Consider the following 21,927-nt stretch of genomic DNA (forward strand, 5'->3'; position numbering starts at 1 on the left):
TATTCTCCCTCTTGGCATCTTTTCCCTTTCAGACTTTAATGCCTCATTTCCCCAGATGCCTTCTAAATAGCTGATTGAAGTGAAGGTTAACGCCGTTGTTATGTTTCATAGCTTAAAATCCCCCATAAACCCCCTGCTGCTAGAAATATTTATGCAGTTTCTGAGTGTTTATGTTACACTGAGAACATGGAATTTGGCAGAAAATGCAGACTAAGAAGAGCCTACAGTGGGAAGGGATGACGGACCGAAGGAGAAATGGACCGAGAGTGAGAAAGAGCCAGAGTTGTAAGCGCCTCGGACTTTTACGTTTTCAGCTCTGCAGGAGTTTGTTTATTTGGTCGGAGCAGCAATAAGCTGGCAGACGACACGCCGCTCCTGTTATTGATAAAAGATTACATCTCTACATTGTTTCCATTCATGCCAATATATTGAAACAATCAATATTTACATGCCTCTCTTGGTCGGACTAGTTAAAACCACATGTTGTCTCATTGGCCTTCTTCCATTCAACCATCACTGAGCACGCTGTGAGGAGACGGAGAGAGTGGTGGGGCCATATAATAACTGCTGAAGAAATGCCAAATTCCTGGCTATTATAAGTGTTTACTGGCCAGGTCTCCATGAGCTGTTTCCTACATGCTGGGACAGTGAGATTGTCTGTGCGTAAGGTAGTGTGTGTGTGTGTGTGTGTGTGTGTGTGTGTGTGTGTGTGTGTGTGTGTACATGTCCCACAGTCTCTGGAAACGTGCAAAATACTAGTGCATGCATTCAGTTAACCATGCAAATCGCTTGTGTGTGTTTGAATCAACGTCAGGTGATGAGGGTTTGACAAGCTCCATTCACTTCAGAACGACAACTAAGTGTGTGTGTGTGTGTGTCTCGTGCGTGTGTGCGTGTGTGTGTGTGTGTGTGTGTGTGTGTCTGGAGAGAGAACAGCCTTCCCTGTTCTGTCTTACATCAGCCTCAGTTATAGTTGTAAAAAAAAACACATTGTTGATATAGAGGTGCGCTATGGGCTTCAATTCACTTCTTGTTCTATTCTTTAAAGCCGCACACACACACACACACACACAGGTTTTTCTGCTCTACCGTTGTTTCTCACACTCTCTCCTGCTCTTCAGCCCCCCTGCTCATCATCAGTGCTATAGTTCGTTTCTGTTTCATGAAACACACAGGAATGTTTCGATTGCTTTTTCTTTTTTTTTTACCAAAAGAGGGAAACATGTATGTGGAATGCTCCCAGTCAATCAGTGACCAAGGGGTATGTGCCTGAAATAGTCTTTTTTTATAACAGTGATGGAATGCTTAGTTTACAAGAAAAACTATTTATAAAAAAGTCCCTAAACGCACACAACTTTGTGTACGGTTTAAATTTCTACTTCCACTTTTGAACCGGTTTTCCTCCTCTTTCTCACCACTCTCCTTTAACTATTTCACCTTCCTTCTTCTCATCTTCCCTTTGCATCCCTCCTAAATGTGTCCTTTTATTCTCCTTCTGCCTCTCCCCCGGCCACTGCTCTCTTCTCTTCTTCCCTTTTTCTCCTCTTCCTCTCCATCTGTGCTGCCCCCTTCCCCTGAGAGACCAGGAAGGGCCGAGGAAATAACACCCATCCTCCGTGAATGAGCCGTGCCAAACACTCCCTGCCCCGGGTGAACGGACCGCTCCAAACATGACCCTGCGTCGTAAACCTGTTGGTTCTGTCAGGAAGAGAAGGGACGTACAGATAAAGCGATAAAAGGGACAGGTTGAGCTACGTGTGTCGGCTTCTAAATCACAGAAAGGAGATTTTTGAAGCCTAATCGTAGTCAAATGAGAATGATAAGTCGGCCCAGCAGATCGAGGGTGGGGAAGGGAGACACACGGGGTACGTTGCGGTTCTTTGGGCCGGCCGTAGGAAGGGGGAAAAAGTCCAGAGAGGCCAGCGTGGGAATGGGTCAGCATTTCTGCGGAGCCCCCACCCTCTCCCCCTTCTCTCACCTCCCCTCTGTTCACAGCAGCTTTTCTTTTTGACCCGTCCTCTCTACTTTTCTCCCTCTGTCCCTCTTCTTGAGGAGGGGTGAAGAAGTATTTTCTCATGGGCTTTTCCCAAATTGTTTTCACTGACATTTCTGAGATATTTCCCTGCAAAGATAATATTTAGACATATTTCTCCCTAATAGGCTCGCTGATGGCAATGTTTCGTGTCCACGCAGACAGTTACTTTGTGAATGCTTAGAGCAGCTTTCCTGTACTATGCAGCGAAACAAAGAGAGGAATTTCTACACATGTGTAGCTAGTCTTTTCATTTCCTATTCAGCTGTAACATAGCCGAAGTACATATTAGCTGGCAGTCAATACCATGCCATTTGCTTTCATTACATACTGTACTCTGCCACCCAAGAATCTGTATTCGATTCTACCTGAAGTTTTGAAGTGTGACTACAAATCATTCTGTGCAGCAAAATAATAAAATCTGCAGATGACTCCTGTGTTTTTTCGCGCACACCCTTTCCTTCCCCGCTTTATATTTCCTTTTTATCCTCACTCTCCATTTCACTTGCTCTTTCCCTATCCCTGCTTTCACCTCTCTCCATATTTCTGTGTCAGTACACTGATGGAGTTTGGGGCCTAGGCAAGGAAAGGGATATTAAATCAGGCGGCCTTTGGTTGTGTACGTGTCCCTAGCAAAGGCTGTGATCGACAGGAATGCTAATTCAGCTTTTAGGAGGTTGTTCTTCTCGCCTTTTGAGGAATCTTTAACCCTGAGATTGTCGTCGTCACCAACAGCTCTCTTTTTTTTCCATTTGTAGCTGTCGTCTTTCTCTCTTTCTCATGACATTTGGTGGTGCCGCTCCTGGGATGGCGCATTCCTTTGGGAGTTTAAGACAGTTGTTTCACGTTTTCTTTATTTTCTTTTTACAGGAAAAACATTTCGCTCCGACATTTAAATAAGAGTTAATGTACTTTCTACTGCAGGGAAAGTATGAGAGTTTGAAGGTTATTGAAAAAGACTTAGATGTGGGGGGGAAGAATAAAGATTTAAAGTAGACTCTAACTTTTAAAAAGAAGAAATAACACGTTCTTATTCTTAAAAAATAATTCTTTCTTAAACCCTTCTCACTTTGATACTCACAGGGGTGAGTGTACTGTAGTTTTACTTTGTCTAGTGTGACCGATAATGAACTCTGTTGCTAATTTGTGTGTGAATCCGTGTATCGATTTGATGATCAGCAATCCAATATCATTGATGCAAAGCGAAAACATCAATACATATCATCATTTTTCAGATACACCTTTATTTTGAAATTCCCCATCAGTGTCTTTATTCCTGACTGTGTGCACCTCCTTCCTGAAGACCCCTCATAGTTTATTTTTGGCAGCTAATATACATTTAACTTGTTTTAAATAGGCATATTATACCTCATATTGATCGCAGACCCCTGAATTAATTCAAGTTGAAATCTTATCATGGCAGACTTTTTGATATCAGCATATACCAGATTGTGGTATTTTTGTAAAGTGAGGAAACTTGTGATTTACACCCATAGTGACAATTGACAGCTTGTTCGTTGCAAAACTTATATAGAACTTATACTTCTTCTTTGTTTTGCTACATCTTAGCCTTTGTCTGTTGTTACAAAGTGTACTAAACAAAGGTTAAGGCTAGAAATAGTCTAATTATTATTGATTATACTAGTTTTCTACCCTTAAACATCCTGAATCGTCTGAACCAAGCACAAATACATGTGCAAATCATTGCCTGACGTCACCGATGTCATGTCCCTCAGGTCCAGATTGGGCGTTGACAGATTCATCTGTTCTGTTTTGACAACATTCCTCATCTGAGAACGAAACGGGAGAAAGAGAAAACAGTGAAGGAGAAGGAAAGAAAGAAAGAAATTGTTGTTCACAAGCTGTAAAACCTCACATAAACCCAAGCAGCTTTAGCTTGGCTCACCACACATGTTGCAATTAACATGCAATAGCACGCTTCGCTGGCTGACCTCAAAGGAGGCGCTGTGATGTCAGGTAGCTAGGCATGTGGTTAGCAGTGGGAGTGTAAAGGTCAGTCGGGGCGACACAGATCAAGCATGGAGCTGAGTTCATGGATGTCAGGTGGCCAGAAACACAGCAGAACTGATTTAATACTTTGGAAGAATACACCAAATGTAGTCTCGTTAATTAACTTTTTGGATGTAGTTTCTTCCCCTAAACATGCCTTCTTCTATTTCACATTCTGAATTTCCCAGAGTGACTCCAGAGAAAGGCCTCAACTTTTAGCTTTCAATCAAATGTAAGCACATAAATATACAGTAGCGCACTAGCCAACTTCACTGTGAACAATGGAGCTGTGTTGATGATTGTATGCAGCCGCACCCTTTTACTTAAACCACTGCATTTAATAAAGACATGTATAATCCACTGCATGTTTGCTTTGGATTTTGCTCTCTTAGGGATATGGGCGGTTTGTTTTTACAATGGATTTCTCCCTGTTAATAGCAGGGCAAGATGGGGGAATAAAAAGGCGCAGTTCTTAAAATCCTATGTGTCTTAACGGCCCGTCCACACGGAGGCGTGCGTTGAAGCTTCAACGCTGCTTCCCATTCACTTTGAATGGGGTGACGGGACGCTTTGCCGAACTGCATTGTGGTTCCGTCGCTTCGCTTTGCCTCCATTGCTCGCTTCAAAAGTTGAGAAAAGTTCAACTTTTCAAGCTTCTATGGAAGCGGCAGCCAATCAAATCATATGCCAGTACAAGCTCTAGCCAATCAAACTGCGTGCTTGTGTGTCCGGGGCGGGAGATTTATGTGATTGGTTGTTGGTCGAGCTTCAGACACGCCCGCCGGCAAGCTTCAACGCACGCTGCCGTGTGGACGCTGCGTAATACAACATATGTTTTAACTATGATCATTTAGGAACTGCATGTTGTGACCTTGCTTCATCTACTGAATGTTTGATCAGTTATGCATAGTATTAATTTCTTCCAAAGATATTCCAGGTTGGGCTTTTCTTCATTATATTCCTTCCCACATTCTTAGGTTGTGAAAGCAATCAAACGGGACAATTATATTTGTGTTGTAATGGGTTAGGGTTAATACAATACTAAGTTGCACTTTTCCTTTTTAGAAATATAAACTTTTAACACAAACCTTTGAGACACTGTTTCTCTGGCTCTCTTGTCCTCACCAATGTCTGCAGACTGAGATTTGAATCAGTTTATCAGAAAACTGCAGCAACGATAAGAAGTATAGGTTGTAGCACGGCTGACAGGTTAGCTTGATAGGAGAGGAGAAGAAAAAAGCTCCAACTTAAGGAGTCGTCTACTTTAAAGATTCCTACTCTGAAGTTAAAGGGTAGAAGAAGTTGAAGCTGAAGAAAACTCAAATCTCTTTTAATGTCACCACCTCCCTTTTGTCTCCCTCAGGTTGGCGAGAAATGATGATGACGAGGAGGAGGCTGCCCGCGAGAGGAGGCGCAGGGCACGCCAGGAGAGGATGAAGGGCAAGGATGGTGAAGACACCAGCGGACAGCCAGACGGTCTGCTCGTGACCAACAGCCACAGGTGATAGACATTAGCATCAAAGGGTCTGTCTGTGACAAATGTATTTCAGCAGCCGACTGCTCAGCTCCAGGTCCAGGTGAAGAGGCAAGAGGAAGAAAAACTGCCAGACAGAAGGAAACAAAAGCAGCCATATCATCTATTGCGAGCAATTGTAGATTTTTCTCCCTGTAATTAGCTAGTTCTATTTGCTGGTGCTAGCTAGTTAGCTAGTAGGTTGCTAGCTCACCTTAACCACACGTTTGTTTGAAACCCTGTCTATAGCTGATATTTGAACTTTTCTGACTTTTTCTAAAATGATAAACCTGTAAAGGTGTTTTGAGTATTCACTTGATGGCTACATGTGAAATGGTGCTTACATATTAAGTCAGGCATTGTGTTACAACATAAACATGTTACTTAATATTTACGAAAAGTGTGTATTCATTTTAAATACTAAAAGAGAAAAGGCTTCTAGGGTAAATACTTACCATTGTGTTTGACAAATAATACGTCTTTTGCTGGGTTTGTTGGAGTTTAAATTCACTAAATCCTAGTAAGGCAGGGTAGGTGCTAACGTTAATACTTGTAAAATGTGAAAGTATTGAAATAATGACATAACAGTGGAGGTAGTAGTCTTAAACTGGCCTTTTTATTTGAACCCCAGAAACCTTGGAAGTAACACTCAGTAACTATTGCCAGTTGTAGCCTGTTAGCTGGACATGCTAACACTAGCAATACATGCTAAAGCAGATCAAACCCAACCTTATGGATACTTTTTTACTATACTATATGTGTTTTCTGGCTTAAAATACAGCCTCCAAAATCTTAAGATAAAGAGTATGTCTTATAAAACAGCACTTTAACATTTAAAGAAACCCAAAGCTGGACAGGCCTGCTGTGCCTCGTTAGGACGACAAACTAAGAGGACATATAGGACATGTAACATTGTCAGGTGTTGTTTGATGGAATACTTGTGAAGTGGCTTTTTGCAAACCATTCATTATTTTTTGCATCCTTGAATGCATTCAGGTCAACCAATGCATAAAGTACTCCACTCTCTACCCGGTCCCAGCTGTCGACATGAGATGATCTCATACCAATCCATCAGAAAGCCCGCCATTAGAACAAAGGGGGCTCAATATCCGTTTCTATGCCGTTCTTTTGGCTATGAGATCAATTGTCTTGGATCCAGTGGAAGTAGTGGGCTGCTCTGACATCCAGAAACACAGACACTGCTTTGTGAATATGAATGTTTCCTCTCTATGAGCTCAGAGATACATCCTGGGCAAGTCAAACAACAAGGGGATTGTGCAGGAGGATGCTGAGACTGGACCTACAGTTGAATAGCCATTGTGTGAATGCAAGGATAATGTTTGCCAGACTTTTAGCTCAGAATATTATAATGTAAATTGAAGAATATACATAATAAATAAATCGTTTTTAGCCATTTAGTTGGTCCACCACTTTAGTCTAGACTTAAGTAAAGCTATTTGATTCATCACATTCTGTACAGACGTTCCCCAGAGGATGTATTATACAGACTTTGGTAATTCCTTGGCTTCTCCTCTAATGTATACAAAAGAGCGATTGAGTCAAGGATACCATTTAAACTCTAGGCCTGAAATCCAAGAGCAATGTACTGATTTTCTGTTTATTTTTCAAGTCTGACCAATAGTTGTTAAGAATATCTGTGGTAAAGACCTGCCAATAAAGCCATTTCCCAGCAGCCTACATACTGGCTGAAGGGATGACTGATGTTGCAGCAACTCTCTGGAAACCTTGATTTCCTTTCACAGGATTATGTCTTTTTTGCAACCAAGAGAAGGTGTGCATGAGGCACAGTCACTTCAGAACGTTTTGTTTCTTTTGGGAAGTTTGCCCTACTTTTTTTTACCTGAAGATTAACAACACTTAACAACTATGGAATTCAATGGCCTTGACCAAGGGCATCTCAATGGTTAAAGGACTCGAGGCATTTTCCTCATTCACAAAAGGCCACACAATAACATGTTTGTCTTCCCTCTCTCTCCTCCTAGTGTGAGCGAGACGGTGTCTGTGAGCAGCTCTTATGGAGGAGGCGCAGACGACGATGAGCAGGTCCTGATGGACCGCATGGCCAAACGAGAGGAGAGACGGCAGAAACGCATGAAGGAGGCGCTGGACAGACAGAGCGAGGTGGACCCGGCAGAGGGTAACGACAGCAGCAGCGTCACCATGGAGAAAAACAACGCAGAAGAGGAGAGGCCATCCTCCACGCGCAGGGGTCGTAACCGTGACAATGAGGATGAAGAGGAGAAGATGGAGTCGTACAGCTCAAGGAGAGAGCAGAAGGAGGAGGAGGAGGCTGCTCCTGAAGTGGGAGATGAAGCAGATGAAGGTGTGGATGAAGAGGACGAGCAGAAAGTGGAGCTGGTGGAGGATAAACCAAGGAGGTCCTACATGAGAGACCAAGTGAGTCACTATTTGATATCACATTATGTAATAACCCGACACAATGTTATACATTTTCACTTCATTATTTAATAAAGGTTGTATTTTGTGATAATCTGCTGCTTTTTTAACAGCTTTGATGCAAAATGTGTTACATCTCCCTTCATTTTGTAGAAAATTAGTTAAAGGGGCCCTATTATGCTTTTAGGGTCTACTCTTTCCTGTAGTGTGTTATATACGTAAAATCCCAAAGTTTGCTCTAGAAGGAGTTTAAATGTACATATTTACACATTTTACTGACAACAACATTTAAATATGAGTGGGTGTTCATAAATAAATAGATGCTAAAAAAATAACCATAATGCTAAATAAACAGTTATTATATTGTGTTGTGTGGTGGGATGGGGGTGATGGAAAGAAGCTGTTCTTCCAAAATGTGGCAGATTTTCCGAATTGTAGCTGTCATTTCATAATGAAGTGAATGTGTGTTACACTTTGGCTGGTTGTTACATAACGCAGTGTTAAAACATAATATGAATACACCTTTTTCAGCCGTTTAATGTATCTTTCATAGTCCATGCAAATGTCATGCTTGTTTCTGTAGGAATCATCTGAAGAACCTAAAATGCAAAACGAGGTATGGTCATCCATTTTTTGACTGCTTTATGCACATCCTTTAGGCAACCACTGATCTTTCTTTCAAAGAAATGATATACAACTTTCCCATAGGCACCCACTGAAGAAGATTCAGTAGTCAGTGAGATTTCAAACCAGGTCAAGTCAACAAGTTCAGTGACTGAGGAGAATGCAGTAGCATCAGAGGAGGCTGAGGAGGTACCTGGGGATGATTATGTAGATTATTCATCAGAGAATAAGTCTATGTGTCTCAGAGATGTCACTGACGAGGACAATGAGGTCTCTGAGATACTGCATTCAGAGGACAATGAGGTATAACTCCTGTGGTAAGATTTACAGTAGAGGTGTGATGCACAGCACTGACAATCTCTCTGGGTAACTTCAGTTTCTTTATGCATCTTCTTAACAGACATAAGTAAACACACATTCTCCAGATCTAACCACAAAAAAAATGTTCATCTTGTTGATTTGGTCGTTTATTTCGGAGCCAGATGCTGAAATTACCCAGACTCCCCCTGTCGTCACAGTGTGGCTTGCACCGTTTGCAAACTGGCGATAACTGAGCCTACGTTTCCGTGGTCACCGTGTTTTTTCTGCATGTCTTCCACCTCAGCAATGAGAGCAGCAACACTTATAACACTGACTCCACTCCAAATACTCACTGAGACACAAACTAATAACTGTGTTTACTGCATCGGACATTATAAGTAGATCATGAATCCATTATATCATGCGTATACCTTCAGTCAATGTATGACACCATTCAAGGTTTTATTTTAATTTTAATGAGGGGATAAAATAAGAAAATGTCATTTGGAAATTGGAATTGGACTACTGAATCACAAACTTGTCCAAGATATAATGTATTAGGTTCTTTAGAGTTAAAGCAAGCCTATAAACAGTTTTGAAGCATCAATAAAAACCTCCAATTAATCCTGCAACCCATAAGCTGTGCCTGTAAAACTCTTATTTACTTTCTTCTGTAACCGTATCTTACAAAAACAAAACACCCTTATGACCAAAGTGTTTTATGTTGTAGTCAGCTTAGGTCTGTGTGACCTTTTTAAAGATAGCTCCTATCAGTTTCAAGATGCCTTTGATGTCGTAGGAAACAACGGTGCTCAAAGTGTTAGTTCTTTCTAAATCTAAGATTGTTGCAAAGAGCTATTTACGCCAAATTCATGTTAAAGTGGTCACGGCTAGATACCATAAACAGTAAGGCAAACGTCCCCTCTCTGCTACAGGCTGATCATATATGGTGCTTTTTAAAATCCTGACTGGCTGGGAACGCATTGCGATTTATAATAATTATAATTTATTTGAGTTGAATGACGTTTAGATGACACACTCCCATGCTGATCACATGTTAGTTAATCCTGTCTCAGTAGTAGTTTGGAGTGGACGCTGTGTGACGTGATGTTCTGCTGTGTTGTTTTTGTTTGGGGTGTTCTCTTTATTTATTGGACATCCCGCAATGTCACATGACAATCAGCCTACCCACCAATCGCGTCCTTGCTCACTGTTCCGGGTGTTTCTGTGCAGGTGAATGAGAGAGGAAGGGACAGGGAGGAGCAGAGGAAGCAGAACGGAGGAATGCACGAGGAGGAGGCTCCCAAACAGCACAGGAAACCTGAGAGGACCCAGAGGTACACACACACACACACACACACACACACACACACACACACACACACACACACACACACACACACACACACACACACACACACACACACACACACACACACAGTGACATCATGGGTTTCCACTGAGGCCAGATCGGGGATAGCCAGGTCTGATGAATCATTTAAAAAAACAAAGTTCATGTCCCAATTTGAGTAAAGAATGTGTGTCTGAAAATTAAAAAATGCGATAAGCAATGTTGCTTAAAAATCAAGAATCAAAATATACATTTAATGGCCAGGTCATAACACTTATATATTCTCCTTTTTATAAGGAAGGGACCAAATAGGATGTTATAAGCCAGCACAATACAATATTCTTCAACCTGACTAATATTTGCATTTAAACATCAAAAAGAAAAAATAACTATACTGCTCAGTGTCTGTTTCTGACGGATCCAGTTGTGGAATTATATATTATATAATTATATATTATTTTCTCAAAGGTCAGTCTAGAAGATTAAAATATAAAACAAAACAGGGCTCACTCTTGCTTTCCAAAATAAGATTGTGTAAGCAGTGTGAGGAAAATAAATGTATTCATATGAGATTTGAAGTTAATAGCATTAAATTGAGGCAAAAGGTATTACATTTTTAAGGAAACATAACACATCCTGTATTTCCTAAATTATACAATGGCAGTCTAGGTCTTTTTCAAAGAAACGATGCAAGAGAAATGTTCCTATTGGTCATAACACTTCACAGTGTTTGCATATGCTGAACAGCTTCAGTTTAGCCAGGGAAGAACTCACTAATGTTGCAATGTTCGCATTTATTATTTGTCGCTCCTGCTGGTATAAAAGCATGGAAGTATCGCCTGAGGCATAAAATAATTATAAAAAAAGTGTCTGAAACTGATTTTCAAGCAACAAGCTGTTTGTGTAGAGAGCTGTAGCAGAGCAGGAGTGTTTTAGTCACCTGCAGTTAGTCCCTCAGGAGGGAACCTGAGCTATGCTGTAACATTATCTTTGCAAAGGTGATTCTTGGTTTGTCTGCACACTTGTTTTTGTCTGTCTGCGTGTTTGCTTGTCCATGAAAGAGACAATATCTGCTTAAATATTCACCTTGTATCAAATGTCAAGAGTTAACCTGAATGTCGTGTTCCACACCTGTGTTCTCTGACCCGTGTCCGTGTGTCCGTCCCAGCCGTGGCAGTGTGCGTTCCCCCGAGGCGTCCGCCGCCGACGACCAGGACGACGCCGCCCGCCTGGAGGCCGAGCGCAAGCTGGAGGAGCTGAAGCGCCGCCGCGGCGACACCGAGAGCGAGGAGTTCGAGAAGATGAGGCAGAAGCAGCAGGAGGCCGAAGCCGAGCTGGAGGACCTGAAGGGGAAGAGGGAGGAGAGGAAGAAGGTGCTGGAGGAGGAGGAGAGGCAGAAGAAGCAGGAGGACGCCGAGAGAAAAGCCAGAGAGGAGGTGAGGAAGAGACACTTTGAGTTTTCTCTTTACAGTTCACTTCATGGATGCAGTTTGATCAGTTCAACTCTGTCAGCCTGAGTTTCTTTTTCCCTTTCATCCTTCTGAAATTCTACTTTTCAGTGGTGTTTCATATCAAACATTTTAGTAGAGATGTTTGTGAAAACATCTCAACTTGTGTGGGTGTTTCCCATACATGACACCTGAGAGGCTGCGTTGCTAGGAGACATGCTGTCAATTACCATGCTGTGCAAAACACTGGAGCACAATCCAGCTAGTTTAAAGAGTCCTATTCTGCTTTTTGGAGTTTTCCCTTTCCTGTAGTGTGTTATACAGGTTGCATGTAAATGGTCTGCTAAGGCTAAAATCCCTGTGTTCCCTCCAGAGGGAGTTTCTCTTGTTTACTTCTGTAACAGAGTGACACCACTATGTAACACTTGCGCTTCTATTGGTAGAGGCACGACCTAAAAATGAGCATAATAGGACCCCTTTAAACTTCTATGGCAGAGGCTAGTTAGCTTAGCTTGCTAATCAGGACTGATTCCCACCTGTAGGGCTGCAAGTAAATGTCCCTTTGTGCCTTACTTTTATGATTTTAATTCTTTAGTTACATCTAAATATTTCACAACCCACATCCTCTTTTCTCGTCTCATGTTGATGGCTGAAACCAATGCGTCACATTTGACTGTCATCATGACCTGTTGGGGATCCCAACTTGTAACTCCTGCTTGTCATTCCTTCCTCTTACAAAGAAGTCTTCCTTATGTATAAACGATGTGATAACCTTCCCTTTCTTCTGTGCTCACATCTGTATTTAACCACGCCATGTCGTCTACGTTCCCTTCTGCGTTCTCCTCATTACCCTGACCGCTCTTCTTTTGTTGATGTTGGCTCTGAATGTGGCGGCGCGTCTCTCGCTATCTGCCCCTGTTCTTCTCCTCTTGTGTGATGTTAATGAGGCCTTTTGGTTTGTAATTAAAAGATGGCCCAGAGATACAGAGAGCCTAATTAACCAAGACAAGGCTGCTGGAGAGGGCTGATATACTGCCAACACCAGCCCTCTTCTGAATACAGTACAAATGATTCATACAATAATAATTTGAGGGGAACAAAATAATAGTCTGCAGGCCTCAAGCTTTCCAACGTGTTTTTTCCTGGGGCAGACGATCCCTGTAAATAAGAATTAGCTTTGAGTAATTGAATTTGGTGACCAGCTTCATTGGAATGGATTATAAAGAGTCACAGATTGTTTGTTGTCTATCATGTTTGTGGCTTCTGCTATTCAATAGAATAACCCATAAAGCACATGAAAGTTATTCAGCCAGTTCTAAAAAAGACTTTGCACCCACTGGGTAGTTTGTTCCCAGGGAAAATCCACTCGTGCACAGGAAGTGTACTTCAGGTTTCCCGTAGCAACAGCGGTATGTTTGGAGTAAATACAAGACAAATTTGCAGTTAGCATAAGCAGCAATATCCTGCATGGCGAGGCTTCCAAAGAACAGAGCGCCACCTGCTTATGCTCCGCTGAAATGAACTGGAAATCTCCTGTCAACTCATAGTGTGAAATAAAAGATGACATGATGGATTACCACTTAATTTCTTTCTCGTATTGCGATCAGATGCGCAACAGCTGAACAACTCAAAACACATCTGTCTCTTCTCAGGAGGAGAAGCGGAAGATGAAGGAGGAGATTGAGAGGAGGAGAGCCGAGGCAGCTGAGAAGAGGCAGAAGGTGGAGGACATGGACGAGGAGGGCCGGCCTTTCAAGTGCGTCAGCCCTCGAGGCTCCTCTCTGAAGGTCAGTCCGCCACTTTAGCCCCCCCCCCCCTCTCTGCCCTGCGTCCAACAGGAGAGTGTCCGTCCGGTTTTATCTGCCAAATGACCGTTCCCTAACCCTCATGCATCCTAGTTTATGTGGTGATATATTTGTAGTTTAGCCACTTAGCAGTCTCATCGGTGGATGCTGCGTAAAGAAAATGTGAAAATAGGATTTCAGAGCTAGTAATATTATTTTCTTAAAGGTGTCTTATTTAGCTTTTTGGGTTTCCCCTTTCATTTAGTGCGTTTTGTAGCTTTTTGGGCGTGTAAATGGTCTGCAAAGGCTAAAGTCCAAAGGTTCCCCCCAGAGACGCGATAAATAAATGAATAGACGGTAAAATAAGTGATGGTTTGCAAGAAATGCTAATGATTGTGTTAAAGCAGACAAACGTTTCATTTTAATAATAAAAAATACCAAAAAAACACAACCACCCCAACGAATTAAATGCTGTTTATTGCCATTACATATTTCTCTAAACAACCTCTTACAATGTGTCAACATGTAGGCCTGCAATTGATCAGTCAGCTCTTCATAACCACAGGTGTTTCATCACGATACTTTAAAGTATTTAGACAGTAATCCTCTTTTCCTGTGTTGTCTTTTTTCTGTCTGTATTTGCATCCCGTCCAATGCAGTTGTCTGTTTTAATGGAGTCAATATAACGGTTGCAAATCCCTCTCATCCGGCACAGCAGCAAAGCTCAAGCTAAATATTCAAAATATTTGGCGAGATCAAGCGCCAGATGACCCGCATCTGCCCTCCTCACCTCTCTAGCTCTCTGCATGAAGTGTTTTCTGACGAGATGAGGGAGTTAGGAATAGAAAGAGCCTCGGTGAACTAAGAGAGATGTGGGAAAGTCTGGCAAGTTTCCTTTCACTGTTCACTTTAAGTCTGTGTCATGATAACCCAGAAAAATGAATCAACCCCTTCCTGTGTCACTCGAAGATAAATGTTTGTCACGGCCAAGGAACGTTTAATCGACTCATTTGTGAATAAATGTCTCCAGTGTTGCCAAAAGCCAACTCCCACACAGTGAAAATCGAGGGGGATTTTCAGCCAGTGGAGAAAATCTAATTAGTGACAGTTAGCAGTAATATCCATCTGGCCCGGCCCGCTGAGAATCCATACGAGAGGCTCAGCTCGGCTTGTTGTTTGTGGTTACCTTTGTAAATAATGTTCAACTGTCATTCTCCACCCCAATGCACTCGCCTCCCAGACACAGCTCTACTTTGTGGTGATGTTCACTGTAGGTACTTGTGTGTGTGTGTGTGTGTGTGTGTGTGTGTGTGTGTGTGTGTGTGTGTGGTGTGTGTGTGTGTGTGTGTGTGTGTGTGTGTGTGTGTGTGTGTGGTGTGTGTGTGTGTGTGTGTGTGTGTGTGTGTGTGTGTGTGTGTGTGTGTGTGTGTGTGTGTGTGTGTGTGTGTGTGTGTGTGTGTGTGTGTGTGTGTGTGTGTGTGTGTGTGTGTGTGTGTGTGTGTGTGTGTGTGTGTGTGTGTGTGTGTGTGTGTGTATTGTTGCTGTGCTGTGTTTGTACTTCTCCTTCCATACCTATCCTTTATTCTGTGTGTGTGACGTTGTGTTACCAGGTGATGATACAGCTGCAGTGTTTATTATATCTTCCAGTTGAGTTCATCATACTCTACAGCGAAAAGGGGACATTTTCACATCTGAGATAATAGCTTTTAGATTAATGAGAACATTTGATAAAAAAGACAACTTGATTATGTGTTGTCCCTTAGTGGAAGCTACAAATGACCTAAAACAGTTGATATGGCTAATCTGCCAGCAAATAAGTGGTTATTTATTTAGTGCATTTACTTATTGACTTTCATCACTTGATGAATATAAAGTACATTTTCACCTTGGTCTTACCAACTTCTGAGTTACATATTCAGCTCTTTAGCTTCTAAATGCTCACAAAATCACAGGAATCACTTAATTTTTCTTCCTGCTGTTTGTGAGAGCTTTTTCATGGAAACAGATGAGTTAATGTAAGTGGCAAGAATAAGCAAAACAATACAGTTGCGCTCCCGTAAAACCCAAAGACTGTTTAAAACATCAACTTAGTGAAAATGGGTAACTGAGGAAGGCCCCGTTAGAAACCTTATATTGCACACACACCTGTCACTCAAAGCGGCCACACCCCCTAATATCTAAGTTGTAACATAGCTTATAAGAATGAGTTAAAAAGTCAGCTTGTATACTTGTCACCAACAGGGAAATTAGCGAGCCAAAGACAGGTTTTTGGGGAGTGGCCATTCAAGTAACTAAAACAGTGAGCTGAAAGAAGAGAACTGCCGAGTTGGCTGATTATTATCTGTAGTTTCATTATTAAAAGTAATAACTTTCACAGAGTAATGTTGACATGAAAAATATTGATATGGGCATCTGTGTAAAATGTGTCTCATGCTGGTAGTGCCAAATAAACATTTATATTTCTCATGTAAATCTAACATTTTTGTATTCCAGCTTCTGCAGTTCTTTAAAAACGTTATTCAGAACATACAATGTTTTTGACGTTGTTCCGTTTTTCGGACAACTCGTGGCTCTGGTTACAGTGGGCGAATATGCCTCACTATCAGCAATCACCTCCCATTGGAACACAAAGTCCCAGGAGCTTGCCGACATGTTATCAGCTGTAACCCAGCATATAACGCTGCTCCGTACATTAGACCAAGTACAGTGTTCCCTGTGAGAGAAGGGCAGAGGGACAGAATGAAGGACAGGCTGCGGGGATGCAGGAAAGCCATTAGGGTTAACAGGATTACTGTAACTGCGTTCGGATGGCTGCGGCTGTTTAAAATGCATCTGAGAATGGGGAATTTCCTGTCGGGGAGTATTTTTGGGAACTCCCACATTCGGTAGCAGCGGAGCGCAAGGTCCCTTTTTCACAGGGAGGAGGGGGGGGGGGAGCTTTTTCTGCAGTTTCTCCTTTTGTCCGTTTAAAGGGTTGTGAGCGCCTGAGGAACGCATGCGTTGCCCCCTCTTGTAGCCTCTTTTCGTATATCGTAAACAATCCTCTGAGATTCCCACAGTCTCACAGCAGAACTTGCATTTCTGTTCCTGTCTGTGTGTGTCTGAATGTATTTGAGAGCATTTTGCACATGGAGGGTAAAAGATTACAGCTTTTTGCCCATTTAAAGAAAATATATATTAACCTTTTAAAATATGTGGTCTGTCTTAGTCCACTGAGCATAAACAATTATTTAGTTTATGAATCATCTTAGGACCAGACATCAACTAAACTAAAGTTAGGGATGCTTTATAATGAAATGAAAGAGGCCCTGTTATGGTTATGGGGGGTTTTTCCTTTTCGTGTAGTATGTTCTATAGGTTCATTGGACACCTTTGTTTACTTCTGTATTCACTACACTTCAGTACATAACAATCGTGCTTCGGTCAGCTATCCAATCAGAGCAGACTGGGCTCTGGTTTCAGACAGAGGGTGAAAAGAGGTGCTGCAGCACAGGCAGTATGAACAATAAATACCTTTTTGAACATTAAAACATGTAAACATGTCACAGTAGAGGCACAAAATACACATTTGAGCCTGAAAATGAGCCCCATTCAGACACAATAGAAGGACAAGAGGAAGTTTAACATCTGTTTTACGGCTACTGACGAGTTAAGGAAATGTTGTTGTCCAGTATGCGTGTGTTGAACAACACTGCTGTATTTATTAACCTGTAGCTGTAATAACCTTTCTCCACAGATTGGAGAGAGGGCAGAGTTCCTGAACAAATCTGCACAGAAGAGGTACAAACATATTGAAACGCCATGTATTTCTCCCTCTAACAAAGCTTCTAGTGGTGCATGTAAACCTCACAGTTATGTGGAATTAAAAACAAATCTAACCCTGAGTTCAATTCCAACTTTGAGTATAATATTCAAAGTGGTCCCATGCTGTTTATGCTAACTATTTTCTTCTGCCCAGCAGCACAGTGAAGGCGTCTCCTTCTCCTCTGGTGTCCAAGATAGACAACAGGCTGGAGCAGTACACCTCTGCTGCTCAGGTTAGCATCTCTTACACTGTACAATAAGAAGCAGTGTGGTGTCCACTACAGTGAAACATCTATTTACTCACTTTGTATATCCATGTCAAGCAAAACATTTGCCCTATTTCACTTGGGAATGCACAAGCGGTGTGTGAAATTATAACTTTATAATAGACTTATCTAAGACTTTTGCAGGAAAACAAACACAATTTACTCCTAGATATGTTAAAATGACATATATATTTACATTTAAATAAACTGTATAGCAACTATCAGGAGGATGTAAAAAAGAAAACTCTTTGTATTAATGTATTAATGTTAAAAAATAATACATTTCTTCTTTTAATATCAAAAATGTGAGTGGTTCCTAGCTGAAAAGACATTAGGAAATAATAAAACTCTTACATATATGTTAACCAAAAACCTTTTATCTGATCTGATTCCAGTGCTTGTATGCTAAAAATAATTACTGCTATTCTAGGTCTAGAAGTTGCATTAATGTCAAGCTCTTGTGGGTTTGTTTAAAAATAAATAAACAGCTTGATCAGCACAGACACCCCTGATTTCCACCAATTGAATCCCACTGAATCTTATGATGAATTGGAAATGGGGGACCCTGATGTAAACAAGACGAAAGTCTTTCTCTGGTCTGCATCCCCTTAACAATTGTATGTTTTGAGCTGTACTGTACTGTACCCAATATACAAGCTGTTAATAAACTTTTCAATCAATCAATCAAAACTTCTCTGTCCCTGCAGAGAGAGAACAAGGAGTCCCGGTCCCCTCGCTCCGGAGCCGTGGATCTCCCCATGGTGACCGACAGCATCCGGAGCATCAAGAGCATGTGGGAGAAGGGCAACGTGTTCGGCACACCTGGAAACGGGGGAAGCCCGTTCAAGGTAAGAGACGAGGTGTTGGAGGAGAGTTAATGAAACTTTGTGAGTGACTGGAGCAGAGAGAGAGAGAGAGAGAGAGGAAAGAGCCCAATGCACGGCCACTTCCTGCTCGGCCTCGTTGCCGATGACGAACAGGCTCAGCTGACCTTTAACCCTATCCAAACAGGAAGCAGCTGTGATGAAGACAGGCGTGGCGGGTCGCATTAACGACTGGCTGAATAAAACCCCGGAGGGCGGCAAAGCGGCAGGAGGAAGGCCAACGGTAGGTCGTCACCGTAGCAACCCCTGTCTCTGCCTCAGGAAGTACAGTGCATGTACTGTAGAGCTCAGAAACCATGTGCACACTGTGTAACGGTTATATTTCACAAGAGAGATATAGTATATATGTATTTCCTTTTTTTCTGTGCTCTTCTCACTGATTTAAAGTAGGCATATGATAGAGACATGCAAATATTCATTAAACTGCAACCACCAGAAGGAGAAACAACAAGGGCACGATGCTAACAGAATACTTGAAGAATACTATTCTCAAACATCGTTAAGTTCAACAACGATTACTTCCACATAGACAACCCGTCGTCCACCAGGGGTTGCAGTTTATTAATGATATAGTTGTGGGACAAGCTAGCTATGAGCAAGCAGGTTTTGGGCATGTTTCTATTGGCTAGCAGACAAAGATTGAGTTAATTGTCATCGTGTTCCCCAATCAGTTGTCGGTAGGACTTCATTTTGAACCTTTTTATAATCTATTTCCAATTATCCATTGGTCAGGTTGAGATATTATCTGTCTGGCACCACCTGGTGGCCACCAAGCAAAGTCACTTTTAGAGGTGTGTGTGTGTGTGCTTGTTCAGTCCACTCTCACATCTGTCATAATATACATTTACAGTACATGTGGACACTGTAGCCTTGGCAGCAGTTTACTATACAGTGTCACTTAAGCATTTTATCTCCAGCCTATCATAAGCTTTACCAGCAGAGTGGGGTTTTTCAGTCCCGGTCATGTGTGTATCAAGCCTCTCTTCACTCTAGGTTGATATTTTACCCAAATATTTATGTTACAGCTTTCCATGTCACAGATTATGGCTTGTGCTCAAATAGGTAACTTACCATAGCTGAGGATATGAAAGGAAATAAAGTGAGGGTGCTACAAGTGAATATTTCCTTCAAAGTAAAAAGAAAAATCTTTTTTGACAAAATGTTCAGATTATTTTGAATACTTCTTTGCATTGGGATTGACAAACAATTGCCTAGACTCACAGTGAAGAGTGCTTTTTTCCACTTCCTCCAAACTGCTTGACAGTGTCAACCTCTGCTCTTGTTCCTGAAGCTCTCTGTCCTCCTCTGTCCTCCTCCCTCCTCTACATCCCAGACACTCTGCCAAAATGACAACCATTTTCAAATTGACCAACAAATGCAGGGCACTCTGAGCACCGCTGATATGATGCTTTTTCTTCGCCTCTTGTTTTCTGTGTGTCTCTGACAGGACCTGAAGCCTGTGGACGTAACCAACAAGAGGAGTCTATGGGAAAACAAAGGTGCCTCTCCAACCAAGGTAGCTATGATTCATTTCACGAATCACGATGAGGAATGTGTTCGCTGATCAGAGTACCAGTCTCAACCAGCGGGGGGGAAATCCAAGTCAGCCTCCAGATGAAGTTTTAACTACGCCAAATTGCTTTGTGGTCTTGAAAGGATTTCCCGTGGTTTTTCATAGTTTTCCAGACGTCAATCACAAGATCGTTTTGTTCAAAAAGATGGTGTAGGGATATTCAAATAATCTCACGATTCTGACCTTGGTGTCATGGGAGTAACAATCATCTGTGTTTGTTTTTTGTTTTAAAAGATCTCTGATAGCTAGTTGACCTCCACCTTAAATCTGGAATAAGCCTGGAGAGGTAAATGTGTAATTTTTCCACGTTTCTTCCAAGCGCTTATCACAGAATGACCTCACCTTCTGCTGTCACTCTGTCTACTTTTGGATCTGTGTTGTTGGCAAGCTGCGCTCCGCTCTGCTTTGGTTTGAGGCTACTGCTTGATTCAATTAAAACGATAATATCGAAGAGTTTCGGTCCACAGTTAGTTATTTATGATTTGAAAAATGTGTTCCTGAATACTCTGAATACACAACATTTAACAGGATGTAATTGTCTGCATTTTGTAAATACTGAGCCGTTTACATGAGCTGCTCTCCAAAATGCTTTCATTAAGGAATAAACTTGTAAAGCATGTGTGCCAAATGTTCCAAGTGCTGTAAAATTAAAGGATGAAAGGGAACATATCAACAAAGCCGTAGCAAAGCTAATTTAAAACCATTACGCTGTTGACTCTATTAACAACCTAACTTGTTAAAGCCCACTCAACAAAATCCAGAGAATTACAGTTCAGGGTAAATTCTGTGTTGTAAAAGAAAACAGCGCCTGCTTTTTCACAAATGGCTGTATCACATCACCGCTCCTATTTATGACGACCACAAATCACTGCGCTCAGTCCAACTCCACTTGCCGTTATATTGCCCTAATGGAAAACTATTTACAGCCTTCTCTAGAATTAAGACGCCTTGCTGAGTTGCACAATGACTTGACATACTGTTATCACCTCACATTTTTAAACAAGTTGGACTAAACCTGACTATGAATAAATTGTCTTGTCTTCATTTATATACAAAGATAAAACTGTTTGTAGAGCTGATTTGTGGAAGTGAAACAGCACATTTTTTAAAAGTCCTACCTACCCAAACCTTCCTCTCTGGTGAAGTGTGTTTCCAGACCGGAGGCTGTGGTCCGCCACAGTGAGTAGTTGGGTTGGAGGGCACAAGGCGGTGGTCTGTAGTGACGTAGAAAGGGCCCTGGACAGGAAAGGTAGCGGTTAGCAACCTTATCATTATCATGCTATGCTGTGATGTCAGGGAAGGCAAGACGAGCAGGATAAAGATGGAGGATGGAGATCTGGTTCAGTGTTTGTATAGGTGGAAGCACTCGCTGCTCTGACTGGAGGCTTTGCAGCTATGTTCTGCTTTCTGCATCTCTTTTCATACTCGCTGCCTTGTGACCTTCTTGTCTTCTTGTTTTGCAGGTGGGAGGCGGAGGGGAGACCAAATCAGTCGCCAACGGTGAGTTTTTATAAAGTACCAGAAGTGTGGGCTAGTAACTGTAGAGCTTGTGCACGTACGGAAGCCCTGAGAAGCCTTTTTCAGATTTAAGTTTTCTCTAATATGTTACTCTTAAAGGTGGGGTAGGTAAGTTTGAGAAACCGGCTCGAGATCGCTAGAATTTGAAAATACACGACCGGAGAAAATCTGCCACTTCCTTATAGAGCTCCTCCTCCAACACACACGAACGCGCACATGACCAATGAGGGCACGAGATAAGTTTGTGCACAGATAGAAGGCTGACAGGCAGGTAGGCCATCCAGTTATTTTAGCCCGGCTAAAATAACTGGATGATTGGTAAACCGCTAAAATGATTGGTCGTGCTTTTTACAGTATTACGGCTTCCACAGATGAGATTTTATTAATGGATTTTTTGTCAAA

General features: G+C 41.9%; 1 protein-coding gene across 7 annotated transcripts in view; it reads left to right on the top strand.

Annotated features, from left to right (window-relative positions):
• Positions 1-21,927, top strand: part of cald1a (caldesmon 1a) — a 49,426-nt gene that overhangs the window by 23,782 nt on the left and 3,717 nt on the right. For 2 of the 7 annotated variants that reach the window (XM_034131584.1, XM_034131585.1), the window contains exons 3-15: positions 5,406-5,543; positions 7,559-7,973; positions 8,557-8,589; positions 8,682-8,900; positions 10,131-10,234; positions 11,417-11,684; positions 13,349-13,483; positions 17,217-17,260; positions 17,439-17,517; positions 18,258-18,398; positions 18,562-18,657; positions 19,882-19,950; positions 21,471-21,507. In XM_034131584.1, the coding sequence (XP_033987475.1) occupies positions 5,406-5,543; positions 7,559-7,973; positions 8,557-8,589; positions 8,682-8,900; positions 10,131-10,234; positions 11,417-11,684; positions 13,349-13,483; positions 17,217-17,260; positions 17,439-17,517; positions 18,258-18,398; positions 18,562-18,657; positions 19,882-19,950; positions 21,471-21,507 (1,778 nt within the window). Of the gene's footprint in view, positions 1-5,405; positions 5,544-7,558; positions 7,974-8,556; positions 8,590-8,681; positions 8,901-10,130; positions 10,235-11,416; positions 11,685-13,348; positions 13,484-17,216; positions 17,261-17,438; positions 17,518-18,257; positions 18,399-18,561; positions 18,658-19,881; positions 19,951-20,241; positions 20,294-21,470; positions 21,508-21,927 lie in introns of all 7 variants that reach the window. The other 5 variants (XR_004555973.1, XM_034131586.1, XM_034131587.1 and 2 more) reach the window with 5 other exon arrangements.

The sequence above is a fragment of the Trematomus bernacchii genome, unplaced genomic scaffold (assembly GCF_902827165.1).
Source record: "Trematomus bernacchii unplaced genomic scaffold, fTreBer1.1, whole genome shotgun sequence".
NCBI lineage: Eukaryota > Metazoa > Chordata > Actinopteri > Perciformes > Nototheniidae > Trematomus > Trematomus bernacchii.